The 26,065-nt window shown below is 34.8% G+C and overlaps 2 protein-coding genes across 2 annotated transcripts; one reads left to right on the top strand and one right to left on the bottom strand.

The window, feature by feature from the left end:
- The first annotated feature begins 9,928 nt into the window (after positions 1–9,928).
- LOC114291301 (plasma membrane-associated cation-binding protein 1) lies at positions 9,929–12,627 on the top strand. Its single transcript, XM_028235361.2, has 5 exons — positions 9,929–10,283; positions 10,449–10,585; positions 10,917–11,006; positions 11,315–11,399; positions 12,030–12,627. The coding sequence occupies exons 2-5, from the start codon at positions 10,475–10,477 to the stop codon at positions 12,347–12,349; spliced, it is 606 nt and encodes a 201-aa protein (XP_028091162.2). The 5' UTR covers positions 9,929–10,283; positions 10,449–10,474; the 3' UTR covers positions 12,350–12,627.
- Positions 12,628–16,054: 3,427 nt separating this feature from the next.
- Positions 16,055–23,939, bottom strand: LOC114291291 (uncharacterized). Its single transcript, XM_082888529.1, has 3 exons — positions 22,860–23,939; positions 18,279–19,969; positions 16,055–16,682 (listed from the first exon to the last, which is right to left on the bottom strand). Exons 1-3 carry the CDS (start codon positions 23,804–23,806, stop codon positions 16,345–16,347), a joined length of 2,976 nt encoding a protein of 991 aa, XP_082744655.1. The 5' UTR covers positions 23,807–23,939; the 3' UTR covers positions 16,055–16,344.
- Between the last annotated feature and the right edge of the window lie 2,126 nt (positions 23,940–26,065).

The raw sequence follows: 26,065 nt of genomic DNA on the forward strand, positions 1-26,065 counted from the left end.
TATGCTTTTATAATACGATAGAATTAAAATTATCAAAATACACAAATAATTTAACTAAAATTAATATATATATATATATATATATATATAAGAATTGTACTATCAAATATTTTTTGAAAAAAAAAAAACACGGACATTACATGGATCAACTTTTATTCGCACTATGTTCGGAATTAATTTGAGCCACAAGGTATAATCTTTTTGTGTACCAACCTCTGCTTTAACTAAATTGATCAAATTAAATATATCTTTGCAAATTAATTCTCCCAACCAACAATAGAGGATGAAAATGATGTAGGGTGATGTCATGATTTCAAAACAATGTCCAATTCATAATCCTTTTCATGATTAATAGAGGAAAAAATAATTGTAGAATATCATTTTTAAGTAGTAGGAGAATTTTTATTTTGAAGAAATACATGATCTATCAAATTTGAATTAATGATGAACTTGGTATAATGTAAACTAAATTTATATTTAATTTAATTTACACATTTTAAATTTTGAATAATTTGTTAAATATTTTTCTAAATACATATATGATTTCCCCCCTAAAATTAATTAATATATGATAATTTGAATTCTAGTTATTGGTGAAATTTTGGTGCTTGACCCCCAATAAAAGGAGTCCCCTCTTCTACATCTACTTATAGTTTAGGAGTTTGATTTATCTCATATTAAAATCTCAATATGACAAAATTTGAAAGGCTCATAGAGTTTAATACGGGTCTCAATTTAATAATTTAAACTGTTTATTTTATAGAGTCGTAATGTATATTATTTATGAAAAAATTTAGAACGATTTGAAAATCATAACATTTCATTTTATCGCATTTGTTTCTAAAAAAATGGGTGGTCTATTTCAAATATGTATTTGTTGTCTATTTTTTCAGAGCAAATACAATAAAATGAAGAAGCTATGATTGTTAGATCGAACTAAGTTTTTTCATAGATAAGATACATTGTGGGCCTTATAAAATGAATGGTTCGAATTATTAAAACGAGACCCGTGTTTGGTCATATAGAACTCTCAAATTTTATCATGTTAAAATCCCAATATGAAAAAAACCGAGCTTCATAAAGGAGAAAAATTTCTTAAAAGAAATTATAGTATCCACTTTCCCAAGACATGCAACAATACATGCAAGTCTTGGCACAATCAAAGTCATTAAAATTAAAAGGTGAGTGGCTGTCCACCCACAATCTAACATGAAACTTTATTCCACGCCCTTTTGAAATTTCACTATAATGTTTTGTGTGGGGACATATTTTTTGAGTAGTCTACGTGGTCGAGGTTGTTAGTCGAGGTGTTACGTGGGTAGATCATGTTTGTCGAGATATTTGGGGCACTGCCGAGGTATTCTGCAGTAATACCAGAATCCGAGATAAGCGGATAAGGGACAAGAGTCCTAGAATGGGAGAAGACTTCAGTTTGGGTAAAGATAAGACTCCTAGAGAGTTTATCCTAATCCTACTGGGAGTCCAAAATTAGCAGTAATCCTAAATCCATTAGAGCTAGGCTTCTATTGGGATTAGGATTGTGTTAGCTATAAAAAAGAGGCATCCCCATGGGTCTAAGGTATGTCTTTTATGCTTTGTCTAGTGAGTTAAGCACTATTGGTTATCTTTGATAGATATACTGACTTGATCGTCGGAGTGCTCCAGGGTGAACGAACCACCGCCGGAATCTTCTCATTCCGTTGCAAGTTAGCTAGGTGTCATCTATTCTGTCAGTGCTCTCCAGCTGAATACTGAGTTGGCAGTGTGGTCGGAAAATCACTCACACAATTTGGTGCCGTCTGTGGGAAAGAAAGGAGAATAGATGGCCAATGACGGACAGAAAGAGAAGGATGTGGACGACACCCCTATCGAGAGTGGGAAACATATTGACCTTAATGTCGAAGAAGACAATTGCAACAAAGAGACTTGTGATAAGAATCACGGAGGAAAGGACGTCGGCCAGGAGGGCGGCGTACTGAAGAAATTGGACCGGAGCGGGTATTATAACGAGGACGACCTCCAGGAATGGAAAGATAGATGCTTGCGGAGGGAGGACGAGATAAAGGGAATGACGGACAAATTGGCGGACTTGCAAACGGTCGTCAATTTCATGATGCAGAACAACGTCATGCTGCCACCGTTCCCGCTACAAAATACGCCGATTCCAGCGGCCAAGAAAGGTGCCCAGAAAGGGGGGCAGAAAACGTTCCTATAGTCCCTCAGCATGGCGGGACCAAGGGACATTCTCACTGGCCTTCGCGGGAGGTCGGGCATGAAGAATCCCAGAAGGCACGTCAAACAAAAGAAACCTGCACCAAAGAACATCGGGATGTTCAGGGGAAGGAACTCTGTTTCGACACGACCAGTGGAGGGAGGTCCAAAAGGACTCACGATGACACTAGAAGTAATGCGCCAAAGAGGCTAAAATCTGGAGATAGTCGAGCCCTTGGACGAACCAAAGAGGATCTGGGAGATCACCTACAGAGGAAGCAACAAGATGCCGAGGTAACCTCCCCGGTCAAACCGAGAACGCCGTTCTCAGAAGAATTAGACAAAGTTGAGGTCCTGAAGAGATTCAGTATGCCAAGGTTCCAGATATACGATGGGAAGTCGGACCCCAACTTTCACGTCGGATTATACCTGAACGCGATGGCGTTATACACTGGGAACGAGCCGTTACTCTGCAAAGTGTTCCCCTCATCATTCGGGAAAATTGCATCGGACTGATTTCACAAGTTGCCGAAAGGACTTGTGAAAACCTGGGAAGGCCTGGCTGAGATGTTTGTGGCCAGGTTCATGACAAACAAACTATAGCCATTGAGGATAGACGCCCTAATGGCCCTGAAGATCGGCGAGGATGAAAGCCGTAGGGCCTATGCCAAAAGGTATTATGAGGTATTCAACCGAATACCAGGATGCAACCAAGAGGTGGCGGTCATGTTGTTTAAAAACGGCTTGAAGGATGACTGCCTGCTTCAAAAATCACTGGCAAAGACATTGCCGAAAAGCATGGAGGAGCTGATGGCCAGAATAGAAAAGTATGCCAGAGTCGAGGAAGACATGCTGGGGACAAAGATGTCCAAAAAAGAAGAGAAATGGTTCGCCGAAGCAAAGCTGAGATAATACTGGGCACGAGAAGACAAGAGCTTAGCCTAAGTGAGCAGATCCCAAAAGACAAGATATTAGCTTAGATGATTAAGTCCGAGAAGAGAAGAGCTTGGCCTAAGTTAAAGAATTTTTTCCACAAAGGAGTATGTGGAAGCCATGCAGGGGGCAGATCCCCTGCCCATAGAGCAATATCAAGGTCAAAGCCACGTGCCTAATGAGAACCCAAGTGGAACTTAAGTTCACATTAGGAGGCAAAGGACTGAAGAATGATGCTTGTGAGTTGGAATTTCACAAGCCGAGATGATGTTTAACACTTGTTGAAACTTAAGAAAAGTTTACAGGTTGAAGTTAAACTGAGATGATATTTAACACTTGTTGAAGCTTGAGAAAAGTTTACAAGTTGAAGTTAAACCGAGATGATGTTTAACACTTGTTGAAATTCTGAGAGAATTTACAAGTTGAAATTAAACCGAGATCATGTTTAACACTTGTTGAAATTTTGAGAGAATTTACAAGTTGAAGTTAAACCGAGATGATGTTTAACACTTGTTGAAACTTGAGAAAAGTTTACAAGTTGAAGTTAAACCGAGATGATGTTTAATACTTGTTGAAACTTGAGAAAAGTTTACAAGTTGAAGTTAAACCGAGATGATATTTAACACTTGTTAAAATTCTGAGAGAATTTACAAGTTGAAGTTAAACAGAGATCACGTTTAACACTTGTTGAAATTCTGAGAGAATTTACAAGTTGAAGTTAAACCGAGATCATGTTTAACACTTGTTGAAATTTCGAGAGAATTTACAAGTTGAAGTTAAACCGAGATGATGTTTAACACTTGTTGAAATTCTGAGAGAATTTACAAGTTGAAGTTAAACCGAGATGATGTTTAACACTTGTTGAAATTCTGAGAGAATTTACAAGTTGAAGTTAAACCGAGATCATGTTTAACACTTGTTGAAACTTGAGAAAAGTTTACAAGTTGAAGTTAAACCGAGATGACGTTTAACACTTGTTGAAATTCTGAGAGAATTTACAAGTTGAAGTTAAACCGAGATGATGTTTAACATTTGTTGAAATTTGAGAAAATTTACAAGTTGAAGTTAAACCGAGATGATGTTTAACACTTGTTGAAACTTGAGAAAAATTTACAAGTTGAAGTTAAACCGAGATGATGTTTAACACTTGTTGAAATTCTGAGAGAATTTACAAGTTGAAGTTAAACCGAGATGATGTTTAACACTTGTTGAAATTCTGAGAGAATTTACAAGTTGAAGTTAAACCGAGATTACGTTTAACACTTGTTGAAATTTTGAGAAAATTTACAAGTTGAAGTTAAACCCAAGGTTATAGAAGTATCTATACACGTGCCAAGGTGACTATGTTACAAAGACTTGGAAGATAATGGAAGACAGAAGTCTTAAGAAGTAAAAGCAACATTTGTGAAAATATTTGTTATAATGTTTTCAAGTGTTAAACCGAGACCGAGATGAAGTTTTGTCCGAGGTATGTTAACCTGGGGAGATTGCACAGTTAAGTTATATGTTGAAGACATGCAAATTATATTCTAAGTATGGAATCATACAAGGCATTAAGAAGAGGGTAAACATTCAAAACACTTGAAAGAAGAAGTTAAAAAATACATTCAGATAAGGAAAGAAGGCACTTCGGCCTGACATTGAAGAATAAATTATTTGAGTAACAAAAAAAGTACAAGGTACAAAGACAGAACATGTTCAGTACATGGTGAAATTCAAGATACAGGTTAAATGATCAAAAGACATGAACGAGTAAAGCAATGAAGCTGAAGTAAAGTTCGCCGGGATCAGACGGTGGCCGTAAGTAAGGAAGTGCAGCAGAAGACTCACCAGAGGGGAGAGTGAAACTGGTTGCAGAAAGCTTCGCAAAATCAGCAATAGAGGATTTGAAAGAGAAAGTTTAAACAAAAACGAAGATGCAGAAGTGAAAAGACGGAGAGAGTGAAGAGATTTGGATCAAATATGCAGATGCAAGGCGACTTAATGACGCGTATCAGACACGGCTCAGTAGAGGAAAGGTGCGTGGCAGAAACGGTTGAAAAATTGTACGTGCCAGCTCATACGCATGAAGAAAACTCTTGAAGTTCTTGATTTAATGAAACAAATACCTCGGCTAGAAAGGCAGTTTCGGCTGAGAAACTTGAACGAATTTGGTTGTTGGTTCCAAAGCCTTGATGAAAGCAGACCATAGGTTTGGGTCATATTGAGCCGACGAGTTCTGACTTCGGCAATAAATGATGAAGCAAGCTTAGCCGACGTGCTAGATAAAAGAGATAATATAGGTTCCATCACCTCAGTTTGCCGAGGTAATAGAACCTAGGGGGCAGTTGTGGGAACATATTTTTTGGGTAGTCCACGTGGTCGAGGTTGTTAGCCGAAGTGCTACGTGGGCAGATCATGTTTGCCGAGATATTTGGGGCACTGCCGAGGTATTCTGCGGCAATACCAGAATCCGAGATGAGCGGATAAGGGACAAGAGTCCTAGAATGGAAGAAGACTTCAATTTTGGGTAAAGATAAGACTTTTTAGATAGTTTATCCTAATACTGGGAGTTCAAAATTAGCAGTAATCCTAAATCCATTAAAGTTAGGTTTCTATTGGGACTAAGATTGTGTTAGCTATAAAAAAGAGACACTTCCATGGGTTTAAGGTATGTCTTTTATGCTCTGTCTAGTGTGGTTATCTTTGAGAGATATACTGACTTGATCGTCGGAGTGCCCCGGGTGAACGAACTACTGCTGGAATCTTCTCCTTCTGTTACAGGTCAGTCAGGTGTCATCTATTCTGCCAGTGCTCTCCAGCTGAATATTGAGTTGACAGTGTGATCGAAAAATCACTCACACATTTTTGCATATACCATCATATCATGCATCTTCTCTATTGTTTTTTTTTTTTTTTTAAAAGAGTGGCGTCAAGATTAAAAATTTGTTGTCAAAATTTTACTCAATATATTTGACTCAAATGGACTACTAGGCCTGGGTCAAGACGAAGCCAATAGGACAAGATTTAGCCTTATTTTAGGTTTTTAATTTTTTGTTAGATTCACGGATTGCCTTTCACTGGTCAAGTCATCAAGGTGGATCGAAATTCAATATCGAAATACAAACCAAGCCTTATTCAAATTAACTCAGTATATCTAAAATACGAGCTTAGATGAGGCAAAAGCTCGATGAACCAATTAGGCCATAAGTTTAGAACTAAATAATGATCCTTAGATACAAGTGTCCCAATTCCTAAAAAATACTTACAATTAATCAAGCCATGTGTAAAAAAGAAAAAAGAAAAATCAAGCCATGTGTAAATATCTTCTATCCATTCAAGAAGTTCAAATACAAAAAAATACTAAAACAATCAAAGCCATGTGCATGCAAGCTAGTACACTTGTATGTCTGCGGAATAAATCAATCTTTGGATTGGAATGAATGGAAATGAAGGAATCAACAAATACAATCTATGTATCTATCATGTTCAACACACAACACAATACAACACAACACAACAACCCATCAAGGGATGGAGGGGGTGCTTATCACCAACCCTTATCTCTACATTATATGTGTGGGCCCATATCGGTGGATCGTCGTAGAAATGCCAGCTGGCTAATTTTATTTACAATAACAAGCCATATGATTGGTCCTTAAATGGCGGGCTTGATTGTTTGTTTCTTCCAGCGAAGCCACGTGATAGATAAACTTGTGAAGCCCAAGCTTTGTTCCATCCAACGCATACAAACCAAAAAAAATTATATATATAATATATTAAATTAAATTACACCACAAGTAATATTAAGGGTAATCAAGTAAGCAAGTTTATAATTGTTTATCAAAAGAAAGAGAATCAATTGTAAACTTGTTTACTTTAGAATAAATAGTAAATTAAGATATCTTAGTCTTAGGTCTTGTTTGCCAACATCACTTTTTAATTTAAAAATCAAAAAATTATTAAAAAAATTAAAAAGTTGGACCTATACTAAAAAGTCAAAAATTTTACTTTTTCTCTACTTGTTGCACCTCTTTTCATAAAAAAAAAAATAAAAAAATCATTCTAGACATACTAATTTTTTTATATCATATTTTAGTCAAAAAATTAAAAAGTTACTAAAAAAAACATGTTACCAAATGAGGCCTTAATTCCTTTGGTTGTTTTGTCCAATCTTTAATTGATAAATAATTACAAATATTCACTATGATGTGATTCTACCTTAGGGGAGATTCTTCATCAAAAAAAAAAAAAACTTGTCTATTGCCTATTTGGTGGACTACATTGTGTATTTTCGGTATCTAAATTGTTAATTTTTTGTCCTGCGGGTAAATAATTATGAAAAAAAAATCAATTTTTTTTACGAAAGTAAGACATACAAAAATCAAGTCAATTAAAAAATGAGTAATATTATAGATAAATAAAATCTTCACCTGATTTTCTTACCATTACAAAGATAATGAGATTCGTATTAATAAATACAAACCTATAACTTTATGTATAATGATAAAATAATAATAAAAAAAAGAAGTAAAAAACCTTCTTTATGTATTGCGCCTTTTAAAAAATACTAAAATTAAGTTCTCATTTGGAAATAGGTTATTTTAATATTTTTTAATTTTTTTATGAAAAAATGTCTAGAAAAATAGAGAGAGTGATGTGATAACTTATAATAACTTTTTAATTTTTTTTTTACTAAAATGTATAGTTGAACAACGAGACCTAATACCCAAAAAATTACTCATAAATTTATTAGAATGGTATTTTGTGGTTGAAATTCAATTATTATATTTTAAAATTTATTGATTAAATAAATTTAAATCGCACAATAATCAGTATGTTTGGTTTCAATTTTTTAAAAATTAAATTTTTTATTTTTCGTATTTTTTATTTTTAGTGAATATTTTTAAAATTTTAAGTATTTTTTTTTATATGCATCTCACTTAGATGTATCTAAAAAATAAAATATTTGTGAAAAGATATTTTAAAAAATTAATAAATACACAAAAATATGAAAAATATACCGAATTTTTTTTTTTTGTATTTTGTTATTTAGTAAATTTTTAAAAGACTTTTTCACGAAAATTATACTTTTTAAATGTATTTATGTCAAGTGTGTCTAAAAATTAAAAAAAATAACTTAAAATATTAAAAAAATTTAATAAAAACAAAAAAATATGAAAAATAAGAAAATAAAATTTTTTGAAAAATATTTTTAAAAAATTGAAAACAACATAGTGAATATTTTTGAATAAATTTCTAAATTAAAAATATGAATTTGTGGCATTAGTGTTGAAAACACACACTACATTACAGATCAGTATCCAAAGGTTTGATTGGGTCCCACAACCTGATATCGCCACCTATGACTCAGGTGATTGCCAGCTGTCACCTAACCTTTTTCTCATTCTACCCCTTAGATTCCCTACCTATTTACGGAATCAATCCTCTACTTGATTGGAATCATTTGAAATAATAATACTAATAATACTAAATTAATTAATTCAATCAATGCTAACTCACAACGAGGACCCCTTGTGGCCCTGCATGGCTATATCTAAACTTCAGTTGCACAAACCGACAGATCATGAGGGGTAAAAAAGTCTTTTTGTATGGTTATTTCCTGTAGTTAAGGGGCCCCCTAATGTCTTATTTGGTCATGTCATGGAGCAATTTATTGTGTTACTAATTTTTTTTTTTTTTTTTTTAAATTCATGCCACGGTGTTTATATGCTTTTAATTTTTATTTTATGATAATTAACCTTCAATTTGATAGAAATTCCATCACACATACCTTATGTGTTTTGCGAGAACGGATCTCTTCCATATACCACTATCATCCATATCTTTTCATATTCTATTTCATGAGTCTTATAAATTTAGTGATGTGTCAAGAATATAATTAATTGATAATTAAAAAATATTTAATTATCAACTATTTATCTTCTTAACATATCACTAAATTTAGAAAATGGGTTTAACTTTTAACCCGAATAGCAATAGTCTAAACATAATTTCATCGGATATCACTAGACACACAAAAAAAATTTATATTTTATTTTTGGATAAATTGTAAATATACCCCTTAAAATTTGATTAAAATACGAATTACCCCTGTATTTCTAGAAATTACATTTCACCCCTTGAGGTTTTCAATTTCATAACAAATCGCTCCTTTTATTAATAAATCATCAAGTCAATTAATAATTTTTAATGATCTTAAAAATATATTTCAATTAATAATTTAAATAATTTTATTATTGTATAGGAGAGCAATTATGAATTTTTTTTTTTTTAATTAATTCTGTAAATGAAAAAAATCTGACAAGGGGGTATTTGTAATTTTTCAAATCATAGAGACAATCTGTATTTTAAGTAAACCTTAGGGGGTGTATTTGTAATTTACCCTTTATTTTTAAAAGTAGATGTCAACTATAAGTTTGAACTTAAATTATTCATTTTATAAAACAAAATATAATTTGTTCATCAATTTATCAAAATCCGATAAAATTAATTTTTTAGACAAACAATTTTCCCTATAGAGTTTAAGCGCTTGTTTGGGATACCTTTTGGAACTAAAATAGTCATATAAAACAAAATAGATTATTTTAGTTAAATATGACAAAATGTCACATCCAACTCATAATTATTTCATTTTTTCTCTTACAAAAGTTAAAAAAGTCAAAAAATTTATTCCGACTAAAATAATCAAAAAGTCAATCTACTTTATTCCGACTAAAATAATCAAAAAGTCAATCTACTTCCCAAACAAGATATAAACAATACAAATCATTGTTGTGGACCCAAAGTGATTCTAGACCCAAAATAGGGTTCACAAAATAATGTATGAAAGGATATAGAACACATTTGATGTAATTAAGGCTAGAAGACATTCCCGTGTTTAGCTCAAAAGGCTTGAAGAATGGCGACAGAGGAGGAGGGGTAAAGGGGTCATTTTAAGTGGGTATTTAATGTAATTAAGTGTCCACATAATGGGTCATTTGGTCTGGAGCACGTCTCTATTGTGAGGACAAGCTCAAAAGCTTGAAGAAAGCCCTTACATTTTGGCTTGATTTGGAAGCACAGATTGGCTACAAAACAAGTCTCTCTTTCTCTTTGATCGCGAGACAACACATAGCCACATAGCAGAACATATCGAAGTAAGTTTCTCGAAAAAAAGATAGATATTCTTTCTCATCAACTTCTTCATCTATATATGTTTGTTTAAACAACCTTGAATTTAAAAAAAAAAAACATATATTGAAGAAATATTAATCTGGGTTTTTTTTTTTGTTGTTATTTTAATTTTTTGGGTTGGTGAGTAGATTGAAAAAGGAGATAAGATCGTATCATGGATTACTGGAAAACAAAGGTTCTACCAAAGATCAAGAAAGTTTTCGACAAGAACAGTACCAAGAAGGCTGCTGCTGCTGAAGTTTGCAAGACCTTCGATGACTCTAAGGTTTATCTTCTATTTCTTTTCTTTTCCACTTTACAACAAAGTTCTTCCGTGGTTTTTTTAATTAATCATGTGTGTGTTGTTGGCCTGTTTGTTTGTATATTCCTTTTTCTGTTTTCAATTTTTATTTTGTTAAAAACACAAGTTTGGCAAAACGTTTCCAAACCGTTTTAAAAAAAAATACAAAATACAAAAATTGTTTTCTCCTTAAACTAGAAACGAACTTTTTTTTTTTTTTATAATTTTTTGTCTTTGAAAACATGAAAAAAATAAAAATAAAAAATATTGAAAATAAGAACACAATCAAAAGTTCTAACTTGCCAAGTAAACTCAGGAAGAGTACAGCAAGGAGTTTGAAGAGAAGAAGACTGAGCTCCAACCTAAAGTTATTGAAATCTACGAGGCTTCATCAACTGAGATCAAGGTAAAAACCACCTTCTTCTTCTTTGTTTTTCTTTTCTTTTCTTTTCTTTTTTCTTTTTCTTTTTCCTTTCTTCAATCAAAAAACACCTATCATGAAAACATCTAAACAGTTCTTCTACTTACACAAAAATTGATTTCTGTATTCATAAAACTTTTTCAGATCCAAAAAGCCATAAAGAAACTACATATACAAAAAAACAATTTCTATATATATGTATATACAAACCAAACACTTGTACATATTCATGTGTATTTTGAACTAACTTCTCTGTATTTCTAAAAAAAATAAAAAATAAAAAATAAAAAAAGGCTTTGGTTAAGGAACCGAAGGATGCAGGCCTAAAGAAGCACTCCGCCGGAGTTCAAAAGTTGCTCGACGAGCTCGTTAAAATCGGTACCTTCATCCTCCTCTGCTTCATTTTTTCTCCTTTGATTGCAGCTTATAAATTGACTTTTTATTTTATTTTTATTGAATTTTTAAAAATTTGAGTCATTTTTTTTTAAAAATCGGTCAATATCTTCAAAAATATAAATCAGTAATAAGTCAATATTTTTAGGTTTTTTTTTTTCATTTTAATAGTTGTTTGTTTTCAATATTTTTTAATTTTTAATTTTTTTTAAAAAAAAACTTTTAAAAAAATCATTAAAGGAAAAAATATGCTGAAAAAATATTTCACCATATAAGTTGTGCCAAAGGAGGTGTGCACTTCTTGTTTCTTCTTTTTATTTTATTTTTTTTAAATTTTGCTCCTTCTCATAGGTTTGAAAATATTAGTTTATTTTTATTTTTAGTAGATTTTTTCAAATTTATTTTTTTTTAAAATTAGGATCATTTATTCTAAAAGAATCTAAAATGTTTTTTTAAAAAAAATTCAAAATTAAGAAAATTCTTTATAAAAAAATATGTCAGCTTATATGTTGTGCCAAAAAAATATGGATTTTAGTTCTTTATTTATTTTTCATGTGTCAGCTTAAATGATTTTATCTAACTTCTTTTTTGTAATTAATATTGCTGGGATTGAAGAGTTTCCTGGATCAAAAGCAATTTGTGAAGCATCTTCAAAATTTGGGCCAACTTTGCTTCCGGGACCAATTTTCTTTGTGTTTGAGAAGGTGTCAACATTCATAGTCACGGAGGAGAAAGCGGAGGAGCCACCACCGGAAACCTCGGCAGCAGTGGCAGAAGAAACAGGTGGCAAAGAGATAGTGGTTGAAGAGGGAAAGAAGGAAGAGGTGGTTGCTGTGGTGGCCGAGGGTGAACCGGCAGTGGCAGAGCCACCTCCGACCACCTCGGAGCCACCAAAAGTGGAAGAGCAGGTGGCGGCTGAGCCACCCAAGCCTTGACCAATTTGAGCAAGGAACAAAGAACTTTGTGTACAAGTTCATATATGTAGAGATGGGGAAAAAAATGATTTGTTATTCTTTATTATTCTCTAGACTTTAGATATTGTGATTTGTTTTTGTTTTTGTTTTTTTCGTTTTTGTTTTTGTTTTGTTATTTGTGATATAATTTGTTTTCTTGGGTTTCGAAAGATTTGATGTTCATTATGTGTGTATTGTTGGGTTTCAGTGAATTTGTAATCCTCGTATTTTTGAACTGGAAATGAGAGCCCTCAATTTTTTCTACCTTTTTCTATCTCGGTATTTTCTTTCAAAGGAAAAAAAAAGAAAATATTTAGTGATTCGAATTTTTGTAACTCAAATAATTTAAATGTGTCAAAATAATGTCATTTTATACTTAAAAAAATATCATTTTCAATATTTTAAATGTCATAATTTTCAAATTACCTATCATTGTTGTAAAATAAAATGGTTGTGCCGCAGTTTCAGACTTTCAGTTGTTTGTTTTGCAGTTTGTTTGTCCTATATCTCTCTCTCTCTCTCTCTCTCTCCTGACAGTTTCATTTATTTAAGTTACAGTTTGTCCCTTGTCTCTCCCTTTATTCACGTGTGCGAACATAAGATGTTTGTGAAGTGAGTTTGTTTTGTAAGTTTTTTTTTTTAGTTTTAGGCATATGATTTTGTTTAGTTTTAGAAATCAATTATTTTAATTTATTTTTAAGTCTTTTAAATAAAAAGATATAAAAAAAATAGAGAATAATTGATTATTGTATTAAATTTTTAATTATTTTAGTTAATTGTCAAAAACAAGTCTGGGTCAACATTAATTCATTAGTAAAATTTTACATTAAATTTTTTGTGAACAATATTTACTCCATAAATATACAATCTAGATATTTGATTAATGAGTTCATTTTTTCATAATTTGTGTAACACAATTGTTAAATTCACATAAATAAACAACTAAAAATTAATTATATGATTATAATTCATTCTAAGGCCTCATTTAAAAATATGTTATTTTAGTAATTTTTTTATTTTTTGACTAAAATATGAGGTAAAAAAAATTAATATGTTTGAAATGATTTTTTAATTTTTTATGAAAACATGTGTAAAAAATAAGAAAAAATAAAATTTTTGACTTTTTGATATAAATTATAAGCTTTTTAATTTTTTTAATAACTTTTTGACTTTTAAACTAAAAGTATTGTATGCCAAACAAGACCAAAAGTGTAACATAAATCACATTTAAAAAAAGCGGCATTGAATTTCTTAGCATTGAATATCTTTACTCCTCTCAATTTCTAATTATACGATAATATCTTAAGGTTTTTATCATATCATATGATTAAAGTGCACAAAAAAATATAAAAGTGAACTCTTTTAATTTCTATTTGATTTATTTATATATATTATTTTGGTTGCCTGTATTCCCCTTCCACATGGATAAGAAAATTGGTCAAAGTCAAAGATTAGTGATGTTAGGATCATTGCAATTTTTCAATAAATAAATAATCATAATGCATAGTCATATAAGATAATTGTATGTATGAAACATTTTTCACCTTGAAATAGAGAGAGAATTTAAAATGAATTACTATATATTGCAGAATAATTCATGAAATCACCTCATCTCCAATGTGATTTCCCTAGTAGCATATAAATCTAGAAAGATAATTCTTCTTCTTAATTTTTCCCTTTCAATTTCACCCATAATGATGTGTCATTAAAGGAGATTAAAGATGAGAGAAGGGGTGTGGAACTGCTTAACCACATCATTGAGAGTAAAATTAAGTGGACAAATTAAAGAGATGTAGCGTGAGTGACAAGTCTAATTATTTTTTTAAATGTAGTGAGTCTTACATATATAAACATAATTCTATTACAAAATGGAAAAATAAAACTAATAATAAATAGTAATTTTTCAAATTTAAAACAAAAGAAGAGAGAAGAATGGAATAGAGGATCCATACCCAGAATGGAAGAGAAAATTGCGCTGACATTTCACATTGTTGTGTCTGAGGTGGGGGAGCAGTCACCATCCTTTCCAACTCATGAAAAATGTTTTCGTTTTTCACTGAATCAATCATACCCAAAAAGATTAATTTTAATTTAACTAAGACACCTTCAAAGCCACTCATTTTCTTTTTTCTTTTTTAAATTTTGTGTAACAATGGGCCACTGGGTTTGTTCATACGACCCACTATATAAAAGAACAACAATATTTGAAATCACTAATTAGACTTATTATTAATGATGTACCCACTGTCACAGCGTGTGCTGTGCCTTGTTTGTTTGTTTGTTTTTTTTTTTTTATTTTCCACCTTACTAGTGGTGAATTTAGAGCTCATTATTTAGAACTCTAAACCATTACTGATAAAAGAAACTCCAGGTTTGTTTCTCTTTTGCCTTGTGTCTCTCTCATCATTTATTAAATTCCTGCTTTCCAGGCAATGTGTAGCCAAAATAATTTAAAAAAAGATGTGTATTAACATTAGGTCAATTGAAATTAAAAGATGGTACAATTTTCTCATAAATATATCAAAAATTATTTTAAATAAAAATACAATTATTGATTTAAATTATTATTATTTCATATTTTAAGATAAATATATATAAATATATATATTTGTTTGCAAAAAAGAGAGAAAATACACTAAGGCTCATTTTGAAAAGTGAATTAAAAATCACTTTTCAACTTTTAACCCACTTCATCTCTCACATAAAAAAGTCAAAAAATCAAAATAGTCAAAAAATTAACTTTTAATTATTTTTCCAAAACACCCTTAAATGTAAATAAGTGATAGGATCCTTGCCTCCAGTCCAAGTTGGAAGCCTTTTATGCCCATCCCGACTTTGTCTTTTGTGGTCTAAATCATTCATTTGATCTTAAACGGATCATCCATGAAAATTTTTAGATTGACCAGATATCAATAAAAACATATTAATATCACATTTGTTTTATAAAAATTAATTACAAGTATGATTTTGAAAAATAGGCCATCCATTATTTTAAAAATAAATATAATTTAAATATGTAATAATCAATATTCAATTAAACTGTTTGAACTAGCTGTAAAAGTAGTTAAATTGGTTACTCCAGTACTCATTACGTGCGTGGCTGTGGTATTTTTACTTGGGCCGTAGTTGCTTCTTTCCAAGGTAGACTTGGGCTTCATTTTTTTAAAATTTGTTTTTATTAAAGTGGGTTCTTGGGCTAAATAAATGTTGGCACGCCACATCTAAGTTGGGCTAGTTCTTGGTACAAACAGTGGGCTTTTTTTTTTTCATTTATTTTTAAATATTTCAAAAAATCAAACTATTTATCCAAATAACTCACTTTTCAAACTATTTAGCAAAATAACTTACTTTTTAAAAAATGCAAGTTCAAACTATGATTTTATCGTAAAATCGCAGTTTCAAAATGTAATTTCATGGTAAAATCGTATCTTAAACTTGCGATTTCATATTAACATGACCCATTGGTGTTGCAGACGCGTGTCATGTCAATATGGAATCGCATCATAGTGAAATCACATTTTGAACTTGTTATTTTAAAAAGTCAATTTGATAAATAATTTAGAAAGTTAAATATTCTTATGAATAGTTTAATTTTTTAGAATATTCACAAAATAAAACCTCATCTAAGTTGGCATATATCATAAGTTGGTTTTCAATTTAAAACGAAACGAATTTAGATAGTCCATCTCTAATAAAAATAATAGGATTCATAGTACTTTCTCATTGATTAATTTTGATTAATGCTGTAACATTGATGGGTTATCTATAATGTTACCTCTGGATCTCTAAAGCTCAAGTACAGTTGCTCTCTCAAACCTCAAACCATTACTGGACTAATTAATTGGAGCATCAACTATGAGGTGTCAACTATATAATTCCCACAAAATTGCTGAGAATTATGAAATTAACATGACCCGATGGATTAAACCGGATCCAATTCAAACCCGACCCATTGGCAGGGCTTTTTGATGAAGTCATTAATTCAAGTGAAAGGTATTGGGTTGTTTGGCTTGTGCAAGCATCTGAACAACTTCCCTCATTGTTGGCCTCTCCACACTGTGCTCTTCAACACACAACATTGCAACAAAGAAGACTTGCATTGCTTCATCTAATGGAACATTTTTCAGTCTCTCATCTAGGATCTTTACTACTCCTTCTTTGCTCCAATTTGTTTCCATCTTGGTCCATTGGACAATGTCCAACCCTTCTTCTCCGAAATTGCCCACAGGTCTCCGGCCTGTTATGAGCTCTAAAAGTACCACCCCGAAGCTGTAAACGTCGCTCTTCTCGTCAACTTTCAATGTGTATGCGTATTCTGTCACGTGAACAAAGTGTTAGATAAGGCTTACTCTTATCTATGATCTATATCACATGAACTCTTTTAACATGTATAACGCTCATCTGATTAAGGTATTTAGTAATTGATTTCACCATATAACAATTTATAAAATTCCAAAATTATGATTGAAAAACCCTATGAATTGACACCTTGTGAACCCTATTTTACTCTCGAAATTAAGAGAAGTATAGCATTTTGTATTCCCAATGTCCCATATCCTTAGACATGGAATTAGAAGAATTTGACTAGTAGATTCTTACCTGCACCCCAATACCCGTATTCGAGTCAATGTAAATTTGACTACAATTGCAGTAGGAAGAAATTTCTTAATTTTAGGGGGAAAAACGAAAGGAAAAGAAAAAAAAAAGGTTCTGTGGTGAATATTGAGTGAAATTATGCAAATTGTCCACTACTAACTTTTGTCATTGATAACAGAGAATTCCAACTCATTAAATAAAAAGAACTAAATTGTGCTTTAGGTCTGTATTCCATACTCATATTTCACTTTCTAGGGCTTAGGAAAAGTAAAGCCTAGATCCCAATCAAGATTCTTAAGTTAAGCGTTGGATTTATGTTCTTTTGTTTGTTTTTCTGTAATATGTTCTGAGTTTGAGTCAAAAAGGCAACTCTGATTGGTCTGAAAGAAACTGGGATTGTGGTTTCCAGGAAAAGAAAAAGTTCACCAGGCATAAGTGTGAGGGAGTAAAAGAAAAAGCTGAAAGAGAATTTTCCTTTATGTTAGTGGTGGTGTTACCATTCTTGGACTCCCCATTACTCTACTTTCCACTTTGGTCCAAAGAATAGTATATACTTCTTAGTCATGGAAATGAAGAAGATGATAAAATTCAGAATCAGTGACTCAATCCATGACTCAGGTGGCTGAGTCAGTTCACCAGAGGAAGAAAAAAAAAAGGTGAAAAACTCTTGTTTAATGGGGAAAAAAAAAATCCTCAAGCCAAAATGACCAGCTTGTTAACAATGTTGACCAATAGCTAAACCTAAAAATTATTTATTACTACAACTTGGTAACATTCACAGTTTGAGTAATGCAATACATAATAAATAGGTTTTTTTTTTTAATCAAATTTTCTTATTATTAGACACAAATGAATGGACTTCACATGTATCTATTAATGCAATTCCACTGCCTTTGTGTCTAATAGTTAAGAAAATAAGGGAAGAAATGTATGTTTGATACACACGTTTTAAAAACATGTTTTGAAAACAAGTGAGAGGGTGATTAAAGGTAGCTGTCAACGGGAAGTGGTGGTGATCAAAGGTGGCAGCAGGTGGTTTCAGACGGGAGGTGGTAGCCAGAAGAGGTCACTAGCAAAGGTGATCGGAAAAGGTCACCAGCAGTGGTGAGTGGTGGTGGTCGAAGGGGTTGGGATTGAGTGGGAGGAAAGAATGGAAACTTGTTTTCGAAACAAATGAAAACTACATCATTTGTTATCAGAATATAGAAAATTTTGTGAACCGTTCATAATTTTTTGGCAACAAAAATAGACACCAAATGAGAATAAACATAATTTGAGTATTGAAACATGTTGTTTTAATTCCTAAAACAATTACCTGGAGCAATATATCCATAAGAACCAGCAATTGCAGACATGCACTCTGAAGTTCCAGTGTCCTGCAAGAACTTAGCCAGTCCAAAATCAGCTACATGAGCTTCAAACTCTGAGCCCAGCAATATATTGTTTGACTTCACATCTCTATGAATTATCAATGGACTGCAATCATGGTGTAAGTAACTCAGCCCTTTCGCCGCCTCCACTGCTATCTTCACCCTTGTCTCCCACTTCAGGTACCCTCCTCTCTTGCCATGAAGCACCTCCCCTAAACTCCCATTCGGCAGGAACTCATAAACCAGCAAATTAGTCTCTCTGTTCGAACAAAATCCCAGCAATCGAACAATATTCCTATGTCGAATCTGACCTAGTGTCTGTATCTCCGCGGAGAGACCATTGTCGTCGTGAGAAGACCCTTTTCCTATCCCCAACAGTTTCTTCACCGCTACTTCCTCTCCATTCGGCATTGTTCCTTTGTAAACAATTCCCGCTCCACCTCTCCCAATCACATTGTTGTCCTTCAAGCATTCCAATATGTCCTCACTCCCAAATCCCAGTTTTTGGAATGCTGTCAGCTTCCATGAATTCGAATTCTTTAGTGACTTTCGGGTTTTCATGATTGCCAATATAACAAACATTAATGAACAAGCTAGAAGTCCCAGAACGAAAACGAGCTTGTATTTACCTGGGACTTTGGATTTTTTGCTGTTTTGGTTGATGACCTGTGGTGGTGAGGTTGATGAATCGTTGCACGGGTTTGAGTATGATCCGCAGAGGAGAGGGTTGTAGAGGAAGGAGGTTGAATTGAAGACTGAAAATTGTCCAGTTTGGGGTATCGAGCCGGAAAAGTTGTTGTGGGAGAAATCTGCTGATGTTAGGCTTTTCATGGACCCAATTTCCTTGGGAAGGCTCTGGTTCAATTGGTTCCATGAGATGTTGAGGTAATTCATTATGTGAATTTGAGCAATTTGAACTGGGATTGGACCTGAGAGTTGGTTTTGGCTCAAATCTAAGTAAGTCAGCAAAAGACAATTACCAATCTCAGGAGGAATTTCACCAGAGAAGTTGTTTCTGCTCATATCTAACTTTAAAATGTTCTTCAATCGCCCTGTATCGGATGGAATATTTCCCGTGAATCGGTTTCCATTCAACAGAAGAATCTTCAAGCTCGAAAAATTTCCAACAGAAGCAGGAAGAGAACCCGATAAGCGATTGTTCGATAGATTCAGCTGGGAAAGTTTTGAAGCCACCTTGCTCCTCTCTTCCTCAAATAGTCCGGTGAGGTAATTGTTCTGCAGTTCCATGAGTGACAGCTCAGGCAAGTACAAAAACCCGTTTGGTATCGAACCACTCAGATAATTCTGCCCCAACCGAACTCTTGACAGCGAATCGCATTTTCCCAAGTCATCTGGTAGAGGACCAAACAGAAAATTGTTGAGCAGGATCAAGATTTTGAGACTCCTTCCAGAACAGAGAAATTTGGGTACTAATCCAGTGAGCTTATTGGTTGAAAGATCAAGTTCTATCAATTTACCGTTCTGTCCAAGCTCCGATGGGATTGAACTGGTGAAATTGTTCTGCCAGAGGTTTAGGACTTCCAAATTGGGCAGCTCAGCGATGGCACGAGGAATCTCCCCATGGAACTTGTTGATGAACAGGTTCAAGAGGGAGAGTGTTAAAATTGATGAATATTATTGATTGATTATTTGATCTGTTACAATTGATTGATTATATAGATGTAGGTTAGGTGGTGGTAGGTGAGGAGAAGGTGAGTGTAGTAGGTGAGTGTGTGGTAGGTGATGGTAAGTGTGTGGTAGGTGATGGTAAATTCTAACAGCCCCCCGCAAACTCAAGGAGGATAGAAACTAACCAACTTGAGTTTGGAGAGAGGAACAAAACAAGAAAATACAGAAAAATAAAAAAAAATAAAAATAAAAAATAAAAAATAGGAGACACTGTATGGTCGTGTCAGACCGTTGGTGAAGATACTGAAAGGTGGTGCCATAACGTGGTAGAGGACACTGGATGGGTGTGCCATAACGGTGTAGAGGACACTGGATGGTGGTGTCATAACGGTGTAGAGGACACTGAATGGTGGTGTCATAACGGTGTAGAGGACACTGTATGGTGGTGTCATAACGTTGTAGAGGACACTGGATGGGGGTGTCATAACGTTGTAGAGGACACTGTATGCTAACCGGAATCAATGTCGGGACAGTTTATAGGGTCATGTCGGACCGTTGAAGATGCTAACCGGAATCAATGTCGGGACAGTTTATAGGGTCATGTCGGACCATTGTAAAAGTTGCACCCTCAAAAGGTGTGCCCAATTTTGTCAAAAGGCGTGCCATCAAAAGGCGAGCTCAATTCATCAAAAGGTGTGCCGGATTCATCATGGCGAGGCACGTGAGTGCCTTGGTTGGCGCGCCCGTTTGTCGGCTGGTGGTAAGAGGCGCGCGATGCGCGTGGCTGCCTCGGCTATAAGACGGAGGCTGAGGCTGAGGCAAAAAAACTGCGAGAGATATTCTGAGAGAGAGTTCTGAGAGAGATTCTGTAACACTCTGTTTTCTGAGAGAGATTTCTGAGTAACACTCTGGTGCCTAGAAAATGGCTTCATCGTCTTCGCGCGGGCTGCTCACCCTCTTTCCCGACCTCAACGAGTCAACGAGAGAGAGAACTGGTGCGGTGGCACTGGAAACTCAACCAAGCGCCCCGGAGTTTGCTCCGTTGAACTTTCCGATGCGGGCTGTGGAGCAAAGAATGGCAGGGCAGTCGGATGTGGAGGCCAATCAGTATACTTTGAAGGCATGTGTGGAAAGCATGACGGCGGTCACAAACTTGTCGAACCGGCTGCAGAGTAGGACAAATGAGGTGCAGCATTTAAACTCCCAGTTGGCTCTGCTCCAACGCATGTATAAGGATGCGCGAGCAGAGATAAGCGGGCTAAGGGCAGAAAACAAGGAGCTGAAGCGGAAGGCCACCGTGATGTTCCGATTTGGAGGGCCACCAGATGCGGGAGTGGAGGAGCAGGGAGGAGGCAACTGGCTTGGTGGTCGAGGAAGCACGGAGGCAGTACCGTCAAGGGCCGCCCAGGACGGAGGCAAAAAGAAGAGACCGGTGGCAGAGTAGGTCGGTGGGTGGCCGTCTGCAGAAAATAAAACAAAGCTGTGGTTGTTGTGATTTTTTTTTTTTTTTTTTTTTGTGTAAAATGTGGATCGGGGTTGATCCCGATATGAATAAAAGGAGTTTGGTGTGCAAAGCTATATGGTATGAATGGAATTGGAAAAAGAGTAAAAATATTGTGAAAGAAAAATAAAGAAAAAATAAGAAAAAATATATGGGAAATCAAAAAGGAAAGATGGGGTGGAGAAAATAAAGAAAAAAATGGAGTTGGAAAAGAGGGAGTTGGAATGGAGTAAATAAAAAAAATAAATAAAATAAAATAAAAAAATAAAAATAAAAATAAAAAATAAAGAAATGGAAAGAGGGGGACAAAAGTTGGGCGGTGGTAGAACCAAAATCAGAAAGAAATAAATAAAAAGAAAAGAAAAGAAAGAAAAGAAGAGAAGAGAAGCACGTGGCCCAACTGTGAACATAAAAGAAAGAAAAGAAAGAAAAGATAGTGTGGTGGGAGAATAGTGGAGAATAAAAAAAAATATAGATAATATATTTCGCTCTGGCCCGAAGAGAAAAAAACTAAAAAAGAGGCCCGGCTGCTAACAAAGTGCAGGAAAACCAGGACCAAGGAATCACTGACGGTGTTCCATCTTCAAGCTCTGGGAGTGGATGGTCTGTCCTGATGCAGGGGCATAATGCTTGTCTGCGCTCGTCCACACCATCATTACAATCATCATCGCCTTCTTCGGTGTTAATGTTCCAGCAAACATGCACTCCTGCTTTGAACTTCCATTCAACATGCAGAGGTAATCAGGAGCATGAGATTAACAACCAGAAAGCATTTGATATTTCTGATACATATTGTGGTAAGGAAGTTATATAAGGTGTCAGTTCTTTTGCTATTTCAAAAGGGCAAAACCAACAGGGTATTTCACATTCTACTCTTGCAACTCATTCATCGGGGGGCTGAAGTACCGGCGGTGGAGGGTTCTGGCGGCGATGGCAGAGAGTGGTTCGGAGCCAGTGGCGGACGACGGGGTCGAAGAAGTCGAGTATGGTTCCGGCGAGCGTGAGCTCGGGGAGCAACAACAAAGCTCAGATGCTGAGGGACTTTTCTTTGGAGATTTATGACAAAAAAGAATTGCAGGTTTATGACTACAGTTGCACACATCTTTGTTGATTTTATCAGCGGAATAGGTTGAGGTCCGGCGGGCGGCTAAGGTGAGATTGCCGCCCGCCGGGGAAGCGAAAATATCAGGTTCTAAACCTGCTCTGATACCATGTTAAAATTGATGAATATTATTGATTGATTATTTGATCTGTTACAATTGATTGATTATATAGATGTAGGTTAGGTGGTGGTAGGTGAGGAGAAGGTGAGTGTAGTAGGTGAGTGTGTGGTAGGTGATGGTAAGTGTGTGGTAGGTGATGGTAAATTCTAACAGAGAGCTTGTGGAGGGCCGCAAACTCGACTGGGATTTCGCCTGTGAGTCCGTTGATTGAAAGATCAAGAATTTTTAAGCTTGTTAGATTGCCTAACTCGGGAGGGATTGAACCGGAAAGTTGATTTGTTTGTAGAAACAGAGTGTCAAGATTGTTAAGATTTCCCAATTCCGGTGGAATCGGACCTTTCAAGCCGCAACTGGAAAGGTCTAGATGAACCAAGTTGATCAGATTACCAAGCTCAGATGGGATTCCACCTTCGAACTGATTGAAGTAACCCAATTGAAGCCTCTTCAGATTAGTAAGGTTCCCGAGCTGACCGGGTATGAAACCGACCAAATTGTTCCCCGCGAGGGAGAGAAAATCGAGCTTTTCCAGGCTTCCATAGCTAGGTGGGATTTTCCAGGAAAAGTAATTCCCGCCAAAATCCAAATGCATCAGATTCGGAAGCTCAGTGACGCCCAATGGAAGCGAGCCAGAGAAGGCGTTGTTGTAAGCATCGAGCACCAACAGCTCCTTCAACAGAGAGAATTGCCAGTTCAGACTTCCATTGAACATGTTGTTTGAAATGTTGAGGAATTGAAGGCTGCTTAGCTTATGAATTTCGGGTGGGAAAGTTCCCGCGAAAATGTTTCCGGATAGAGAAAGATTCACAATGGTACGAAGATTGGTGATGGCAGGGGAGAGAGAGCCGGAGATGTTGTAATTGGATATGTCCAGCGAAACAATTGATCTGTTGTTGGTATCACATTTGATGCCAGTCCAAGAACAGAAGGACATGTAGTTTGAGACATTCCAGGTGTTCAGAGAAGAGTTTGGAGATCCAAATGATTGTTTGAGAGAAACTAGGATTGAAGCTTGCCTTTTAAGAGACAGATTGTGCAGAGGAATTGAATGAGAAGGTGTGAGGAAGATGAAGAGGAGAGAGAAGATGGAGAGGAGTCTCATATCAGGTTCAGAAGCAGCCATTAGTGGAAGATTTGTTGAACTCAGAAGGCGGTGATTTTAAAGAATTCAACTGAGTTGTGACAGACACAGAGGAAGAGAGAAAGTGAAAGTCTTTGGATGCTTTAGATATGGGAATGGCATTGGGTTTAATTTCTTTTTTTGAAATTGCTTTTGGTTTATTTACTGTACTGTGTATTGATTGTGGATTCATCTTTAGCTTTATCAAGAAAAGCAAAAGCAAAGTTTATGCATATTAAAGATGCATATTCCAATAGACCGTTTGATCAACCAAAAATTCACAAATCTGTTACTTTTTAAGTTGAAATTACTTTCGTGTCCATTGGGTTGGGTGCTTTCTTTATTGTTGATAACTGTTGCCAAGCCAACGGAGGGTGGTTGAGTTGGTGAGAATTCAAAGTTTAGGTTCGATACCCATGCTAGCAGTCTTCCTTAATGGGCGATTTATAAATCCTCGTTAAGGCCTGCAGCTTGCCAGACCTTGGATTGGGGTAGCTTTCCCTCGCCTAAACTTTTTATTACCCAAAAAAAAAAAAAAAAAAAAAAAACTGTTGCCAAACAAAGCCCTAACTGATTAACCTAAGATTTAATTTGAAAATTAGACCGTAGTCAATCTTTGGATTATTTTTAAAATCATTTACTTCTCTCTGCCTTTTCTATTTTGAAGTATAAAATATAACTACAATTTCATATTTGGGGCAGCAAACTCATTGTCATGTATATGTACACAGTACAGTGCTAGGCACACAGTCGATGTGAGTGCATAAATGAAAGATGATTGATAATTTATTTTTTATTTTTTTAAATTTAAATTTAAATGAATGTAGGTGGAAGGGAAAAAATTAAAAAAATTAAAATTTGAAATTTGAAATTGCAATTATATAAGAGTAATTTGGATATACAAAAATGCATAATATAGTGTTGAGTGAGTTGTATATTTTATATGATAGTGAAAAATTTAGAAATCCCCTAGATGTTGATTTGTGATTATGTATCAATTTTAAGCAGAATATAACAATCCCAATCAAACAATCAAGACAAAGAGACACAACGATTTAACGTGGAAAAAACCACAATTGGACACCTCCAACTGTGATCAAAAAATCACGGGTAACAGCCACAAAACAATCCACTAAGAAGATTTAAAGGAATTACACAAGTATACTCTCAATTACCTAGCGAATCCACGCCTAATTGAACCAACCTCTATGTGTCTCTTCCAACCCCGTCTTCACCTCGGAATTGTCTTTACGATGAGCCACCCCGGAATCCACCAAAGCTTCAGGCTCGAATTCTTCAGAATCCACCGAAGAACAACTCTCTCTTTTGTAGAACAAAACACAACCTTTGATGTACTCTCTTTAAACCATGAGTTGAATACTCAATAAAACATCAAAGAAAACTAACAAAATATCCCCAAATATAATCCTTAAGAACCAAAAAGAAGATCTGGAGGAGTTCAATCAATCCCTTAGTTTTGGGAGAAATCCAAGTATTTATAGAGAACCAAAATTAATCCTAGATTGGAAAGAAAACAAACTCCTTGAGAAATCCGGATTCTGAGGCTCGCTGGAGCGAGTAGTGTATTTTTCATGATTTCTACTAGTGCCTTGGCTCGAGCGACGGATCCTTGACACTCTTTCAGGTTTTTGTATGGATGCAATCCTTGGTTCGAGCACGCATTCTTTGGCTCGAGCGAGCAAGCCTTCGCTCGAGCGAGAACTCCTTGGCTCGAGCGAGCAACGACGGACATGCAATTTTGAATGCAATTTTGCATTTTGCTTCGGCCGCGAGCTGACCGGGCAGCTCGACCCCCGTAATAATCAGCGAAGTGGCAATTTTGAAAGCATTAACATCACAAACTTCTCTGCATGGTTCGATTCGGGTTTGAATTCGCATCTAATAAACTCATAGCCTCACTGAAATAAAAAGTGCGAAAATAAATACATCTGAAAGGAGTTTTGTCAAACGGGGTTGCCAAGAATAAAAACCTAACAGATAGAATAAAGTAAATATATGTATAGAGAATGAGATACAGATGTGAAATAAAATAGAGATTTGCATGAGTGATTCCATCTCAATTTTTCATTTCGTGATTTTTTATTTTTTTGTACCACATTGGAAAACAATCGAAAAGAATATAATGAGCCTGGAGCATGCCGAGAACCCTTTAAATTCTTTCTTCCTTTGTTTTTTGTTTTTTAAATTTCTTTTCATGATTTCATGTAGATAGATACACCCTTGGTCCAGGTGGGGTGACCG

Source organism: Camellia sinensis, chromosome 9, assembly GCF_055761805.1.
Source record: "Camellia sinensis isolate YWXY chromosome 9, ASM5576180v1, whole genome shotgun sequence".
In the NCBI taxonomy this organism is placed as follows: Eukaryota; Viridiplantae; Streptophyta; class Magnoliopsida; order Ericales; family Theaceae; genus Camellia; species Camellia sinensis.